At 39.4% G+C, this 17,034-nt stretch overlaps 1 protein-coding gene across 5 annotated transcripts in view; it reads left to right on the forward strand.

Annotated features, from left to right (window-relative positions):
* IQGAP2 (IQ motif containing GTPase activating protein 2) overlaps positions 1-9,811 on the forward strand; it is a 277,602-nt gene extending 267,791 nt beyond the window's left edge. For 4 of the 5 annotated variants that reach the window (XM_037529125.2, XM_037529123.2, XM_054687972.1 and 1 more), the window contains 4 exons: positions 1,891-2,051; positions 3,672-3,809; positions 4,731-4,839; positions 8,864-9,811. In XM_037529125.2, the coding sequence (XP_037385022.1) occupies positions 1,891-2,051; positions 3,672-3,809; positions 4,731-4,839; positions 8,864-8,977 (522 nt within the window). In that variant the 3' untranslated portion in view covers positions 8,978-9,811. The remainder of the gene's footprint in view (positions 1-1,890; positions 2,052-3,671; positions 3,810-4,730; positions 4,840-8,863) is intronic. The other variant, XM_037529124.2, reaches the window with a different exon arrangement.
* Positions 9,812-17,034: the final 7,223 nt, after the last annotated feature.

The following is a 17,034-nucleotide window of genomic DNA, read 5'->3' on the forward strand; positions in this document are numbered from 1 at the left end:
TCACACACTGGGCACTCTGTGAGGTGACATGAGGGATTCATAGTTGTATATGGCATGTTTCCCCCCCTCTCAATATTACAGACTTGAAAAGGTTTCAAATCGTTGATGACTTTTAATAGACAATAAGCACAACTCCCCCGAGTCATTAGGAGAGTAGGCACACAGCAGATATAAATGCTCAGAAAATGTGATAGGCAAGTTTCATCTATACTTTTAATACCTCCTAGTTTTAAAAATGATACTTTCCAAAAAAAATGATACTTTCAGGCAATTCTTTCTTGAGTTGTTAGTTGTCATATAGCCCAATTGCTCTTGGGATCCACCACTGATATGGTAGTAACTCTGTGTCCCTGAAGTCTTACCTCCAAACTGTCTAGTTAAATATGCAGTTTGAACTTAAAGGTTCATTTCTGTTTTCTTACCGCCTATTTTTTTTAAAAATAATAGATTTTATTTTTATATTCCCCATACAATTGCAACCCCCCCATTTTGACCCCAGCCCCTCCCCCCCATCCCCCACCCCCAAAAGTATCTCTGTTTCATAGTTTTTGTTGATTTTGATTTTCACTTTCTTATAGTTATTCATTTTCCTGGTCCCTTATTTAAGTTTTCTAGATTCCTGCTATGAGTGAGACCATCCGGTATTTTTCTTTTTCTTTCTGGCTTATTTCGCTGAGCATGATCCCTTCCCTATTTTTTACAGTTGAAAAACTTCCTGACAAAAGGACCTCAAATTAGAAAAGGATCTCAAATTAGTGCAAGGAAATATCACAGGAAATGGCCGAGATCTGTTTGCCAAGGATAAAGAAGTATATATTTGGGTAGAAGGATATATATTTTTTAATCCAAATATGCAAATTAAAATGGGACTGCAAGTTAAGGGCAGTTAAGTAATCAGAAAAAGTTTTTACATTTTGGGAGGGAAATACACTCAGCTTCACTCTTCTATGTAAAGTTATGGTCAATTCTGACAGTAGGCTTATTTCTCCCAGCCTGAGTGACTCAAAGGAAGTAACATTTCTTTCTGTGGTTTGATGTGGAAAATACTCTGTTCAGGAATATGTGGTAGAGAAATTGATGCTTTTGCCTTAAAAACAGAAAAAAGCTATCATGAGGGCATCCACCAAAAGATTCTGTTGAATGAACTTTTACTTAAGAAAGGGGAAATCTGATCCCTAGGGGAATGGTTTTTAATTGCTCACAAAGGAAAAATATTTAACTGGCCCCATTTTCTTAAATATTTTCATAACTTGCCAGTTAAAATTACAGAAAACATCTTAAGTCTATAAGTTTAAATATAGCATCACTCTTTTAGATGTAAGCAGCTTAAACAACATTATGTTCCAGGAATTCTATTTAAATCCAAGTAATCAGTACACTGAATCTGCTCAGTCATTCTTGAGAGTCCAGTTGTTTATACAAATCTTGAGAAATATTAACCAGATTAAAAAGTGTATTGTCACTTATTTCTAAAATGACTGCAATAATGAAATATAAGCCTTTTCAATTTCAAGTGTTCTTCGAAGTGGAATGGTCAAAATATTCTGAAGAAATTGCTTCTCTCCCGCTAAAGTCTCCCTTAAGCCCCTTTTTAAGCACCATTTTTCCTTAAAGTTATTTTATGATTATTCTAATTTTTTTTCTTTTCTTTGCCATCAAGAAAATATATAAACCTTTGCAACTCTTAAAGTGAAATAGCGACACTTTCCAGTTCTGAAGTAAAGTATCATAACACTTTAGTGTTGAGATTCAAACAAGGTGACTGAGATGAGCTACAATAGTCATAAGTAGTGATTTCATATTAGATATTCTTTTTGTCCCAAATTGGCAACATCATAAAACAAACTGCTGATTGAATCTCATATGATAACCTTTTTTTCTTGATTTTAGGATATTCGAAATCAAAGAATCCACCGTAAACTTCGGAAAGCCGAATTGGCAAAGCTTCAGCAGACCCTTCATGCACTTAACAAGAAATCAGCATTTTACGAGGACCAAGTTAATTATTATGACACCTATATAAAGACTTGTTTAGACAACTTGAAAAGAAAGTACGTTAAAGTCAAGTTGTTTAGACATCTTGAAAAGAACTTAAGTTAAAGTCAACATCTATAATGTTATGATTAGCCTGGGGTTTCAATTCATCTACAATCCCTGGGTTAGGTTTGAAGCAAACTATTTTATTAAGCAGACCAAGAAACCAGAATCTCAATTTTATTATTTGCCGCTATGAACTAGGAAGTCATGAATGAATTTAGAAATTCAAATTCCACATCAACTTTACTTTGGAATTAAAGTAGCTTACCCTGCTGTGTTGTAAGCAAGTAGCATTAACACTTACAAAACACTTCCGCTCTTTTGTCTTTCTTAGTGAAAGGTGTTTTTTAAAACATTATAAAACAAAAATCAAAGCTGCTCTTGTTTTTGGAACACTTACAATAAACATTGTTTTATGTACTTGATAATGTTAGATAACACCACATATTTGCTAGTCATGCAGTGCAGCTTAATGATTTTTAATTGCTTAGTAGTTTTAAAAAACCATTATTGACACAAAAGACAAAATTTGGCAGTTCTCTGTTACCCATTAGCATGCATATTTTACATTGTTCTTATATACAATATGACTCTTTTTTTAATGAATATTCTTTGCTGGTAATTATTGTTATCACTAGACTAAGGTCAATACTAATCAAATTTTAATTACCCATTTAAATATGTAGTATAATATTTCTAACAATTTGTAATCAATGTGACAATAGAGTGGTGCTGTATGAAAAAATCAATTGCATTAATCATAGAAGAGGTGATGAATGAAAGTAAAAATTTAAACTTCATTTATTTGGACCCCACTAGTTCTGAATTTTAATTCACTTGCTTTTCAGCATAGAAATTACATTCAGACTATTCCTGGTAAAGTTGGTAAAGTTAATTTTCAGTAAGAATAAGAGTTTTAGGGTTTTTCTTTACATATTTATTGCAATTACTTCGAAGCATTTTACAAGCCCTGCAATCAGGTGAACTTGATTTGGATTTCAGTTCTCTTACATTGTGTCATCTGGAACCAGTCCAGCAAACTTCCCTGAACCTCAATTTTCTCAGCTTTAAAGTGGGATTAGGGTACCTACCTCGCAAGTATTCTTATGGAACTGAATGAGAGAAAAGAGTTGACTCATTTTAAAGCCCTATGGAAATGTTGATTTTGATAATGTGCAGTAACACTTAGCAAGCAGTTCAGCAGTGCAAGCCACTAGTGTTTGTTAAATAAATACATAGCGATATTAATGTATAATAATACATAGGGATATACAGTTTATGTTACTCCCCAAAGCTGCTTGTGCAGTGGCTAAATGGCTAAATGTAGCCACCTAGTTCAATATGGCTGAGGAAGTATTGAGAGTACAAGTAGAATAAAAAGTATTGGCCTACAACTCAAACGTTAGTAATTTTAAAAATAACTTAACAGTTATTAACTGTTAACTTAACTCCCTTAAACAGTTAGGGAGTGAGGTTTTACTGCATGGGAAACACAATCTCTTACTATCACAAAATGCAGAGTTGCGCACTCAGTGCAGTGGAGGCCAGTGCTGAGCAGGGGTGTGCCCCAGGGCAAGGTCATTGCACTGTCACACAGCTGAATTTGCTGTTATGATTTGTTCTCCTTTTGCCAGAAATTGTCGGAGGTCAATTAAACTTGATGGAAAAGAAGAACCCAAAGGCACAAAACGATCGAAGCCAGTGAGGTACACGGCAGCAAAGTTGCATGAGAAGGGTGTCCTCCTGGGAATAGATGACGTGCAGACAAACCAGTGAGTGTGACCTGGAACCTGCACAAAAAACACCCCCTTCTAATCACTCACACAAAATCTGACTCATTTCTTCGAATCCCTGTGACCTTTGAGAGAGCTTCATTTGGTCAGTCGAGGCTTACCCTCAGTTACAGATGACAGGGGGAAATACCTCTATTGTAAGTCTAGGTTCACCGCTAGGCCTTTAGCATCTGCTGCTGTGGCCGTGTGATGTGCTGATCAGGTGTGTTTCCCATGGCTTGTCTAGTGCGTTTGGATTTGCCAAGAACTGAGTCACAGCTGTGAGCATGAAAGGCTGTCTGTTGGTCTTGATGGGTAGAGTCATTTACAACTGCAAACAGTACCTTTCTCTTTTCAAAGCCACACAGACAGTGTCAGGGTCTGAGCTCCCCCGAAAATGGTGCCGTCAGTTGAGGAGAAAACAAAGGCCCCACAGCTCCACCAGGTGCCAATGATTCTGTTTTAAGGGAACCATGAGCTCTGTGCACCATCCTGTCCTTTGTCTCAGGGCAGCCAGGCTCACTGTGTGAGCTCCAAATCCCACCTGCCTTTGTGAAATGGCTTGTGTTCCCATAACCAGCCCATCAAAGCTCCCCCTGCCTGAAAACAGCATAAATCAATGTTTTAATTCTTGGGTTCTGCGACTCTCTGATCTTTCCAATTCTATTTTCTACACTTAAAGAATATAAAGTCTTGGTTTGTTTTTGTTTTTTTTTCTAATAAGGCACCTACTTCTATGCTCACAACCAGCTTTATCAGACTTAGCTTTAGGGAACAGAGTAGAAGAAAGATGATGGAGGGTTTGGGGTGATTTCCCCAGTAGATCATTCACTAAGAATGGTAATTAAGATTCCTTAATTAGCTTCTGCTTTAGGCTTTTATTTGCTGCTCCATGTGTTTGAATATCCCTTTCTTCACTAGGTTTAAAAATGTTACATTTGATATCATATCTACTGAAGATGTGGGCATCTTTGATGTCAGATCAAAATTCCTGGCTGTTGAGATGGAAAAAGTACAGCTCAATATTCAGGTAAGCTACTCGGCCTTTTGGCTAAGATCAAGTGTAGTATCAGGTAAGCTTGGGGTCTCTGCAAATTGTGTTGAATTTCATGGTGTAGGTCATTGAGGGGTCCCCTGCTTGTGCTTTCCCCACCATAGTGAAGATTGACAGACAAACAACGCATGCCTTGCTTTCCAATTTTCATTGAAATGTTGCCTTTTTAGAAGCTATGACTTTTCAAATTATTGGAACTTAAAACGCTTTCAGATGCTAAGCCATAGTAGTCCAGTTCTCTAAGCCTTGTTTCAATTTTGAAGCTTAGCAAAAAAAAAAAAACAAACAAAAAAAAAAACAAACATGAAAGTATTCAGAACTACCACATACAAGTTAGAAAGTTTTCTGAAGTTGCCTTTCTAAGGGCTGTGTGTGCCCACATTGGTCCTTTCCTGATCTCATTTCTCTCCCATGCCTCCTTCCCAGGATAGTTCTCCCATCAGTTTCTTATATCTATGTGTTAAGTGTTTGGGATCATAAGAATGAAAGAGATTGTGTGAAACAGGTATCTGTAAATAGAAAAATTGTGTTTGCAATAAGAATTATTGCTACTTTCTCCTAAAACTATATTTAGCCAAATATACTTGAACAGACTTATGTATCCAAAACAGAAAAAAAAAAAAATGCAGGGAGGTTGCAACCAAATATTTAAGTTCATCTGCTCCCAACTTCTTAATCTTTAGCACAGGCTCAACCATATAAGGATTTTTAAATGGAAATAGCACCTATTTACCTGGGCCCCAAACCACTTATAAAATGGTTTCCAGATATTCTTCAAGTATCTCCATGAATCACCTTGATAAGTCACTGGGTATGTTGTAAATTCTGGCCTTGCTGCCTGCTCAGCCCTGGCTGGGAACCTTGAAGCTGCCTCCCCCTCCTGGGAGCCGCTACCAAAGCACATTCTTACTGTCTGGCATTCCTTGTAGCTAAAAAGAAAAATGGGAACTACTTTGTAGGTATGATAAGGACTGTGATAATGGAGTCAATTTGATTGAGAGAGAAAAATTAAATATAGTATGCAATTATGAAAAGCATGCTGAAGTAAACAGTATCCTTTGCTGACTTATTCTAAATGTCACTAACTGTATCCATTTAACAGTCTTGAGTTGAGTTACTTATTTAACACTTAGGTGAAAATGGGAAGAGAAGATAATGTGCTTGTGGCATGCAGATGATTTTCTTCTAGTGATTCTTCTGCAAGTAGCAGATGTGTATCTTGTGGTTGACAAGAAGGAAACCACCCAAGGCAATCAATATGAACAAAGCAGATGAATCACAAGTGACCAAGAAATATCCGTGTAAAGAGGCTCAGGAATTTCATGAGATTCTTTGAACTGGCTCAAGTTCCAAGTTTCACTTGCTCCTTTGTTAAGGATTTGGTGTGCAGTAGGATTAGTTGTTCACCCTTCATTTATATACAATTGATGGTGAAATATTACTCCTTAGCTGTACACAGGTAGCAAATATGCCCCAGATTTTTAAAATCGTTACCATGTTAGGACTAGATATGTAATTTTCAGGAGTCATTGCAAAACAAAAATATAGAGCCCCCTTGTTTAAAATTACTAAGAATATCAAGACAGTGACTATAAAACATTAGACCAAGTGCAGGGCCCTTCTGGAAACCAAGAAGCTGGCCAAGCACACAATGACTGTCAGACATAAAGTCAGACTTGTGTTTATGCAGAGGACTTTCAGACCACGACATTATCGTGTGAGTGGCCAAAGAGAAATGTGATGACCAAGTTGTTAATGTGAGTCAAGATCTGGGAGCCAGATGGAAGTTTCTAAGAGGACTAAAGTAGATCCTTTCTAACATCATGTTCCCAGGTCTTCTTCAGTCCTAAAGGAAATGGTGAGGTTTGATGATATCCTATAGCTGTACATTTTTAGATAACAGAGGGTGTGACACATGTCAGGATGGTCTGTACGCACAGTGGCCCGGGTTCAGCAAGGGCTGCAGGGCTGGCCCTTTTCCTTTCCCTGATGAACAAAGCAGACCAGATTGCTCCCTGTCAAAAGTGCAGCTGGAATCAAATCTTGATGCCTCTGCTCCACTGCCAAGCTCACAGGAGTCTAGTTGATCCTGCCAAGGGTGACCGACAAAGGGATTGCAGAGACCTTGATCTCATTTGGCCAATAGCACCCCTGTGAGGCTGGCAGTGTTATTCCCAGCATGCACACAGGGAAAGAACTTTAGAGAGAGTTTGTGATATCGCAGGTCCATATGATAGCAAATGGTGGAAACTGTACTAAAATCTGGTCTTCCAACCACAATTGCAATCATATTTTCTCTGCTCTACTAATTCCCCCACATACATCATTCCTTCTCAATCATCCTGGTTTCATTCTTTTTTCTTTTTTTTTCTTTTTTTTAATTTTATTTTTATATTCCCCATACAGTTGCAACCTCCTTATTTTGACCCCAGTCCCTCCTTTCCCCTCCCCCCCCATAGAGTGTCTCTGGTTCATAGTTGTTTGTTGATTTTGATTTTTTCTTTCTTATAGCTATTTTTTTCCTGGTCCCTTATTTAGGTTTTCTAAATTCCTGCTATGAGTGAGACCATCTGGTATTTTTCTTTTTCTTTCTGGCTTATTTCGCTGAGCATGATCCCTTCCAGGGCCATCCATGTTGCTGCAAATTGCATGTGTTTATCTTTTTTGAATGCTGAGTAATATTCCATGGTGTGTATGTACCACATCTTCTTGATCCAGTCATCTATTTTTGGGCATTTGGGTTGTTTCCAAAGCTTAGCTATTGTCATTCTTTTTTTCTGAGAGACTTTAACAGATGTTGCATTTCTCAGAGGAAAATTGAATCTCCACTACAATAGGCAAAAGCATGCTTGATAAAAGAATTTCAGCCCCATGTGGATTTTCCATCCCCAAGCACATCTAATGGGAGGGATTTAGTTGTGTATAACTAGAGGTAAGTGAGGAAGTGAACAAAGAAGCTGGCAAGAGCCAAGGTTCCCTCAAAGATGACTTCCAACTTCTGCAGAAGACATAGGCTCTATCATTAAGAAACAACAAGTTTTGAGGACTGGAAACAAGAACATGAAACCTGGGTATTACGTGCAGGTAATCCAGGAATATTTTCTTTTTGGAAAGGCCGACTACCCTGTATGATTATAAAATATTACTCTTTAGTCACACACATGTGACTGGTCTGACCAACCTATTGATTTTAGGAGGAGAATTGATTTCCCTAGTGTGGTGGCAACCAAACAACAATACTGACTTGATAATGTGGGCTTATTCTCAATATAAGAACAGAATTAGCTTAGAACAAAACAAGTAATTTTCTTCAGTGGTTCTCAGACTTCACACAGCTCTATCAGTAACTGGCATGCTCATTTCTCCCTGTTTTTATTTTATAAAGTATATCTGCTCATTCCGCTGAAATAAAAATGTACTTTATAAAATATATCCAAAATCTAAATGTTTAAACAATGAGAAAAATGTAGGAATGATAATATATTTTTTGATCCCTGGCGAATTATCTTCCTCATGCTACTTTAGAAAATAGTACTGTTTCTAAAGGATAGACCCCATCTTGCTGGAATACTTGTGTTTTTAATGTGTCGATTAAAAATTGAAATTATAGTGATATATCTGATATTAATGCTGTGGTTCTTTTCACACAGTTCTTATCAATTCTGAAACTCTTTTTTCTGTGATCTAGATCCATGTTTCTAAAAATAGGACACCCAGACCATCAATATCATCATCACTTGGGAACATGTTAAAATGCTAATTCTTGGGCTCCCTCCACAGAGCTACAAAATCAAGATTTCCCAGGGTTGGAGGCCAGAACTCTATGCTTGAACTAGCTTGTGTTTTGATTGGATGATTCTAATGTACACTAAAGTTTCAGAACCTCCACCTTGGTCACTGGATCAATTGAGTCTTATTTTTTCAACTAATTCATTTAGAATGTTTTTTGAATATGAAAAATGTCAAATTTGAGGATTAATACTGTTCCTTACAATTTCAGGATTTACTTCAGATGCAATATGAAGGTGTAGCTGTAATGAAAATGTTTGATAAGGTTAAAGTGAATGTAAACCTTCTCATATACCTGCTGAACAAGAAATTCTATGGAAAGTGAAGTGCCTGGAGAAATTTCATGGATTCTGTATCATCTAAATTGGGAAATGAATTTGTTTAGTATTTTTGTTTTTAAACATGATTGAAATCACTGCTTATAAACGTGTGATTTTTTTTTTTTTTTAAAGACCAAAACTTTTTTGAAGAATGTACCCATGTGCCTTTTGGATAATTTGATACTACAGTAAAATGATACACAAAATGAATTAACGTAAACACTTCCACGTTATACTGTGGTATAGGTACTCTGATTTAAAATTTTGGACATTCTGTGATCTGTTTTAAAGTAGGGAGAAAATAAATTTAGCTGACTAGGGGACTAATGTGTAAACCTATTTTCCTATGAAAAAATTTTAAATGTCCCATTTGAATAATGTAATTCTGCATAGATTATTTTTATCTATGGAGAAATGGAAACTTAATTATTTGTAATGAATTATTTAGACAGATACTTAGTTCTAAGCCCTATCTTCTCAGAGTTATCAATTTTAAAAGAGAACTTTTGTGCAATTCAAAATGAAGTTTTTATAAGTAACTGAAAGTGACAATATGGTAACATTTTCTGTATAAAAGTATATATTTTATGTGATTTATTCCTACTAAATGAAGTGCACTACTGCCTCATGATAAAGACTCTTGTACCCAGAGCCTTTAAGTGACTAAGGAACAATGTGGATAGCAATCACAGCCCTCACCTCCATTCCTCACAATTTATTTGAATACTGCAATTGTGCCTCTCAATTTTTTGTAATGCAATAAAATCAGTATCTAGTTGGTTTTTAAATGTATTCTTTGAAAATTGTTTTATGTAAAATAAATGTTACTTAATTACATTCATTTGGCTTTTTAGTTGTCTTAATAAATCCAAATCCTTTAGTGGGTGGAAGGTGGTACTGGGGAGGCTAATCAGGAAAAGAAATAACATATTTATAATTGTATTTGCTAGTGACCAAGAGATCTAAAGACTTGTGCCTGGAAACAGGGGAGAAGTTCATTCTTATCAAATTCAGCAATTCAAAGGTAAGTGAGCAGGCCTGCATGTTTATCCAGAGATCCAGAGCAGCAGGAAGGGGAAACAGAAGTTTAAAGCAAGCCGTTTGTTTCAAGTTATAGGAATCACTTCTGCTTACACCTCACTGGCCAAAACTAGTCAAATGGCTACAGCTAGCTTTAGGAGAGGCTGGGAAATAGGGTCCCTAACTCTAAAGCCATGGACCCAGTTAAAACCCTAGTGTGAAGAGGATGGTTCTATTATTAAGAGAAAGGAGCTGTGATTACTGAGAACAGGTTAGCTGTCTCCACCCCACAGAAATCCAGACTCTTGGGTTAGAACCCCGTAAAGCTTTGAATTCTGCTTGTTCAGCAGGCTTTATTTTCCACAGGGGTTACAAAACATTGAGAAAGTAGGTAAGCTTCTAATCATTTAGTACAAATGAGCTTCATTATTTAAATTTAAGATTGCCAGAATTTGGAAAACTTGAATTTTTAAAAATATAAGCTGCTACTTTCCTGATAGGTCCAGGCTATACATATTTTTGACAAAGGAGGTCATGTTTCCTGCCAAAACAAATCCTGCTGAAAACTATTTGTTGCCTCAACAGTTTGTGGATAGGTTTTTAATGCACTAATCTTAAAACAGACTAATGTGAAAGCAGTCAAAGACAGTTAAGATTCACCTTGAAAAGAAACCTCTCCTGGACAGCAAGCATTAGGTGAGGGACTGGAGTCAGAAGAGTAGGAAGCAGCACACGCTTTCTTCTTCATGCTCCAGGAAAGACATGTAGTGGAAACATGAAGGAGGGGCCAAAATTAGGAAAAGATGTTTGAAGACAAAAACTAATCTTTCATGGCATCTCTGAAAGGAGCTAATCTTTTTTTTTTCCTATTTTTTTTAATTTTTTATATCATTGTTCATTTTTAAACAATATTTGCTTCCCCCCACCCCCTCAGGTGTAGTCCCCATAGAGTTTCCTTCACCAATGCACCCGTGCACCATCACCTCAGTCCCCCGAGCTCCTCCCTCCCTCCCTCTGATCCCTCTCCCGCCTCCTCCCCTGCAGGATGTCTCTGATTTATAATTGTCCGTTTTTGCTTTGTTGTGTTTTGTTCTGTTACTATTTTTTTACACTGATGTCTTATTGGGTTCCCCTATATTCTTGCTGTAAGTGAAACCATCCGATGTTTTTCTTTTTCCTTCTGGCTTATTTCACTGAGCATAATTCCTTTTAGTTCCATCCATGTTGCTGCAAATGGCATGAGATTATCTTTTTTGATGGCTGAATAATATTCCATTGTGTATATATGCCACATCTTCTTGATCCAGGCATCTATTTTTGGGCATTTGGGTTGTTCCCAGGTTTTACCTATTGTAAATAGTGCTGCAATAAACACAGGTGTACAGGCGCTCTTTTGAATCGATATTTTTATGTACTTTGGGTAGATCCCTAATAGTGGAATTGCCGGGTCATATGGTTGAAAGAAGCTAATCTCAATTTATTCTGTCACCGAGTGATATGCTTGAATATTATCTATACCAATAAAGAATTTTGCGTCATGCCAATACCCTGAAGGAAAGCTATGAATGTTTTCTTCTGTTGGCCCACACAATGAGGTTAAGATATCGCCAGTTGTCGCTTGTTTGAGGCTTTGAAGGGACAGGAATGAATGACCCAGAGAGGAAAGCAGGTAATGGAGCGGGAAAAAGAAGCCAGTGTGGGCATGGGAACAGCGATTGTTGGAGCCAAGGCCTGTGCCCCTCCCAGGAGGACTGAACCAATCCCCAAGTCAGGGGGCAGTTGAATTCCTCATAACCTGGAGCCACTAAAGCCTCTTGACCAGTGTAAAGGAGGAAAGATAATTTTCCCTCTACCCTTCCAAGTTCTTGGCTAAGATCACATTAATAAGACAGATTAACAAGAGAAAAACAGAAGTTTATGAATGTGCACAATTCATTTATCCCTGAAGGATAGCTAGGAAAACTGAGTAAAACCGTCCAAGCTACCACATTAATACCATCTTCATGTAAAGACACAAGAAAGATGTTGGAGGATGGGAGATGGTAATTTTCAGGAAAGTGAGAAGAGAAAATATGGGATAAAGGATTGCCCTACTGAAAGCAGCAAAGCGGGGGAAGGTCACTGTGAGCTCTTTGCCCGTGTGCCCACAATGCAAGATACGGTTCAACCTCGGTGCAATGATGACAGGGTTTCCTTACAGAAGGAGACCGGGGTAAGAAGAGTTCCTAAGGCTACAAGTGGCCAGCTGTCCTTCCCCAGGTCGTGTCCGCAGTGTCTAATAGTCCAAACCAGAAGCTGCTCATGCAAAATGGTGGTACTCCCCACCCCATGAGAGCCTGGAACTGGCACACAACCCAGGAAGTGGTGGACCGGATCCAGCTAACCTGTGGCAGCTGGGGTTGTCACAGGTGGTACTGCTGAGGCCCCACCATGGCTGCGTCTCTCCTGAAGCAGCATCTGTCTCCTTCGGAAGCTTCTTCCAGATTGCGCTAAACCTCCCAATCTAGCCCACCTCCTGAGTGGACTGAAGCCTTGGCAGCCCCAAGCCTTCTTTCAAGCTGGTTCCAAGCCTTCCTAGGAGCTCCTCTCCCAGGCAGACTTTCTGCAACCACCAGAGGCCTTTTCGTGGTTAAATCTTTCATTTGTACAAGTTTTCTCCAGTAGGAGCTCTCTCTCTGAGCTAAGCCCTGTTTCTTATGCTCTTTTTCCTTACAAAAGGAAAGCTGGTCAATTTTCAGAGCTTCTCCTGTATCTGCAGTTTCTTAAACCAATCAGCTCAAAATAAACCTGATGCCAAAGAAGCATCAAAATATGGCCCCCGTCCCATGCTCATATTTTTTTAATGGGAAGGGGAAATTTTTTTTTTTTTTTTTGCCTTTAAGGCACTTAGCAATTGAAAGAACTTGATTTTTGCATAAATAACTCAGGTATTTTGATGTACATTCGATCATGTTTCCTCTGTTAAGAAATGATCTTCGGGGCCTTCCCTGGTCGCGCAGGCAGTTGAGCACCGCACTGTGAAGCTGTCTGCAGCCTCTGCAGCACGGGTTTGATCCCGGCCGGCCGGTGAGAATCCCACATGGCGCAGCAGACCTCTCATGTCTCGCCCACTGCTCCCCTCAGCAGTGTAGTTCATCAGTCTGACTGTTCTGTTCCAGGCTCTGTCTCTGGTGAATTCTCTCACCCTCCCACGCCTCTGGCCTGTACCCCGGTTCTTGTATAAATAAATAAATCTTTAAAAAAAAAAAAAAAAATGATCTTCACTCTGGAAGACTAAGAGTCCATGCTCCCCTGAACTCCAATTTTCAGTATCTGGAACTTAAAAGGGTACACAGGACTTAAGTAGCACCCTCCTACACTCAAAAGATCTGTGTTTGATGCCGGCAGTGAGGAAATCACACTGCAATCTTTGACTATCATATGTATGCTGGTGTATGCATGTGTGGCTGGGTGCTAATTAGTGGTACTATTTATGATGTCATTTTTACAACTTGGGCTGTGGTAAGTAGGTTCTGTGGTGCTCCTCAAACACTCCAAGAGTCAAACCACAGTCTTCTGAATAGTAAAGTCATCAATGTTTTGTGAGATTCTGGTCAGTCTTGGTGGTCTTATTTTTGATAAGCTTTTGAAAAATCTTTTTTGTCTCTGCTACTGAAACCAGCACTTAATAACCTTAGTAGGTTAAGATAGAGCCCCCTAAGTTGTCCTGTAAGCTCCACAGCACAGAGATGTCTCCATCACTGCTGAGAGTCCAGAGCCTGGCAGTGCATTCTAAACGACAGAGAGGTAGAGGCCCAGAGGTGGGTTCTTCAGTGGACTGAGAAAGAGACTGACCCCCACCACCCCATGGCCCCTCAGGAGCCCCCATCTTGCTTTAGGTTGGCCCTTGTATGAATGGGGAGTTTACTGGTAGCCTCAGTCTAACAACATATGCGCTCTCAACTCTTACCTCCAAAGAAGATAATGCACACAGATTTTTTAGATTGCCTTTCTTTCTAGTTCATTTTCTTTAGAGTATAAAATCTCTTAGCTAAAATATATTGGAACCTGTGATGGTTCATTTTATGCATCAGGGATAAGGGTTGCCCAGTTAGGTGACAACGAATTATTTGGGGTGGGTCTGAGTAGAAAAACCCCCTCACCAAAGCAGGTGTGCATCATCCAATCTTGTGAAGGTCTTAATAGACTCAAAAGGCTGAAGAAGGGCAAATTCTCCCTTTCTCCCTTCTTGAACTGGACAACTATCTTCTGCCCTCAGACATCAAAACTCTTGGATCACAGGTCTTCAGTCTCAAGACTATACAACCAGAAGCTCAGCCCCCACATAAATCTAGAAAAATGCAAGCTGCAGAAATATTCCCTGTGTAAATATTTAAAACAAAGCAATACTAAATTTTTAAATATGCAAATGTACTAAGAGTACAAAAATGTAGATGAGAAAATTAGAAAAATAGAAACAGAAAGTACCCAAAAAGTTTAGACAGCATAGGATAGATGTGCATTTACATATATCTGTTGATGTCTTATAGGCCCAGGGGTGTTATATTAAGCACTATGCTCTTCTCGGCTTGAGATGTGTAATTTATTTTTTTAAAGATTTATTTATTTATGCATGTAAGAGCTGGGGTATAGGCCAGAGGTGCTGGGGTGAGAGGATTCACCAGACACAGAGTAGGGAACAGAACAGGAGATCTACTGAAATATACTGTTGGGGAGCAGTGGGCGAGACAGGAGAGGTCTGCTGTGCTATATATGTGGGTCATCTACCTGGCTGGGGATGGAACTCTTGCTGCAGTAACTGTGGATTGCTTCATAGTGCTGAGACTTAACCCCTTGTACTACCAAGGAGGCCCGAGATACTGTGTAATTTAAGGAAAAATCACACAAACTATAATGGAATCCTGTTCAGTTATTTTTTGCTCTCAACGTAGTGATTTTTCAAAATGTCTCCACCCTCCAAGCCCCACCACCACCAGTAGCTTCAGCGTCAGCAGCACCTGGGAACTTGTTAAAAGTGCAAATTTTCAGACCATACCCCAGATTTCCAAAAGAGAAACTGAAGGTGGGGCCTAGTACTGTGGTTTAACAAGTCTTCCAAATGATTCTGAGTAATGCTAAACTTTGAGAACCACTGACTTCAAATACTGTATTTCAAACTTTGACCTGATAGACATATTATCACCTGGGTTCTTGTCGTCAATGTGGACAACTGAATCTGATTTCATAGGTCTTAAGTAGGGTCACAGAATCTGCTAAACTGAAGTTCAAACCACTGTTTTTAAAGGTGAATTCAACTTTGGTGGCTGCATGATTAGCAATCATCTGTTTTCTTTTAGAAAACACTAAAGAAATAACTTCATTGTGTTAACTCCCCCTCCTTATTGTATTTAGCCTTTCTAAAGGATACTTTAATTTAGTTAACATGACCAACAAATTTAAACATTTCCTTGTTTCAAGGGCCCTGGTTTTGTCAGAAGAGGTACATTCTGTTCTAATTAAGAGGAAAAAAACACCCTTTTAAACTTCACAGTTTTGTAAAAACGGTTAAAGACACTTTTCACCAATAAAATCAATAAAATTTAAGTGTAATCATAGTACACATTATTCCACTTTTTAAGAATTTGCACATATTTTGTGGAGACATTTTCTTGAATGGTGGACAGAAACTGTCCACCATTGGTGGATAAGAATATCACAGAGTGAGGTTCTTAGAAGGGGAGGTTAGAGAATCTAACTTTTCTTTAATATCCTTGGTCTCATACATTTTTTTAGGCACGTCTATTGATTACCTTTTCATTTCATACAGTATGTCTAACCACCCTGAATTGACATGTTTCTTACAGTCACCAGCATGTCATAGTTTAATTGTCAGTATGTTTTTCTTGCTTTTGGTACATAAGTTGTGCATTGAAATCAATGGCATGTTAGCATTGATGAAAAATAGGGCGGCGTATGTTAGCCCCGAGGGAAGAAATTTCTTCCTTGCGTATGTGTTCTTTGGAAAATTGAATAGGGATAATTTTTAAATAGCACTAAATTGTTTTATTTAGTAATTTTAGAGCAGCTTCTATGCACACCAGGGCGCTGTGCTCTGAGGATGATAGGGGCTGGGGAGTAAAGGGAAGAACAACATGGTCTTTGCTATATTTTCTCCTCTGGCTTCACTATCAGGATTCTCGTTGTGGAATGACACTCCCGCTGTAAACTTCCCTTTTAAAAAAGCTTAAAACCTGACCCTTGCCTCTCAGCGGGCAGTTTATCGGCAAAGGGCACAGAACACGCCCGCACATCTGAGAAGAGAAAGGGCTGCGGATAAACTTTTCCTAGAAACTGCCGGGAAGGGGAGCCAATTCCGGTTGCGGTCGAAAAGGCCAGATAGGGTCTCGAAGCAGAATTAACTGCGTGCTGATGCCGCCGGGGCCTCAGGCGCCACGTCCTCCACGGGGTCTTTAGGTGTCCCCAGCCCTGCGACTTGAATTTGCCCAAACTATTAAACTCAAGTCACAGCGTCCAGGAAAGCGCGAGCGCCCCTTAACAGAAGAACACAGGGCGCTGCGCCCTCCCGGCTTCGCTTTTGCAGGAGGCGCCCGCAGGGCGGGTGCGCAGAGAACAGCAGCCCGGGGGCCCTGCGGGGCCGGCCGAGGCTCGTTTTAGAGGAAAAACAGTTACACCGGGTGGGGGCGGGAAGGAGAGGCCGCCCTGGGATGGCTGGTTCCACTCGCAGCCGGAGTGTCCGTGAGTAAGTGCCCGCGTATGAAATGTCTAACTGCGCAAAATACAGGGAAACAACAACAATAATAATAATAATAATAATAAGATGACGATGATGATGATGATGATGATGTCAAAAATTCCGTCCAGGGCCTCCCTGGTGGCACAAGGGGTTAAGACGCAACTTATGAAGCTATCCGCAGCCTCTGCAGCCCGAGTTCGATCCCCAGCGGGCTAGGGAGCTACCCACATGGCGAGGCAGATCTCTCCTGTCTCGCCTGCTTCTCCCCTCAGCAGTGTATTTCGGTCAGTCTGCCTGTTCTGTTCCCCA

Source organism: Talpa occidentalis, unplaced genomic scaffold (genome assembly GCF_014898055.3).
Source record: "Talpa occidentalis isolate TD23 unplaced genomic scaffold, MPIMG_talOcc4v2.1 talOcc4.6, whole genome shotgun sequence".
Taxonomy (NCBI): domain Eukaryota; kingdom Metazoa; phylum Chordata; class Mammalia; order Eulipotyphla; family Talpidae; genus Talpa; species Talpa occidentalis.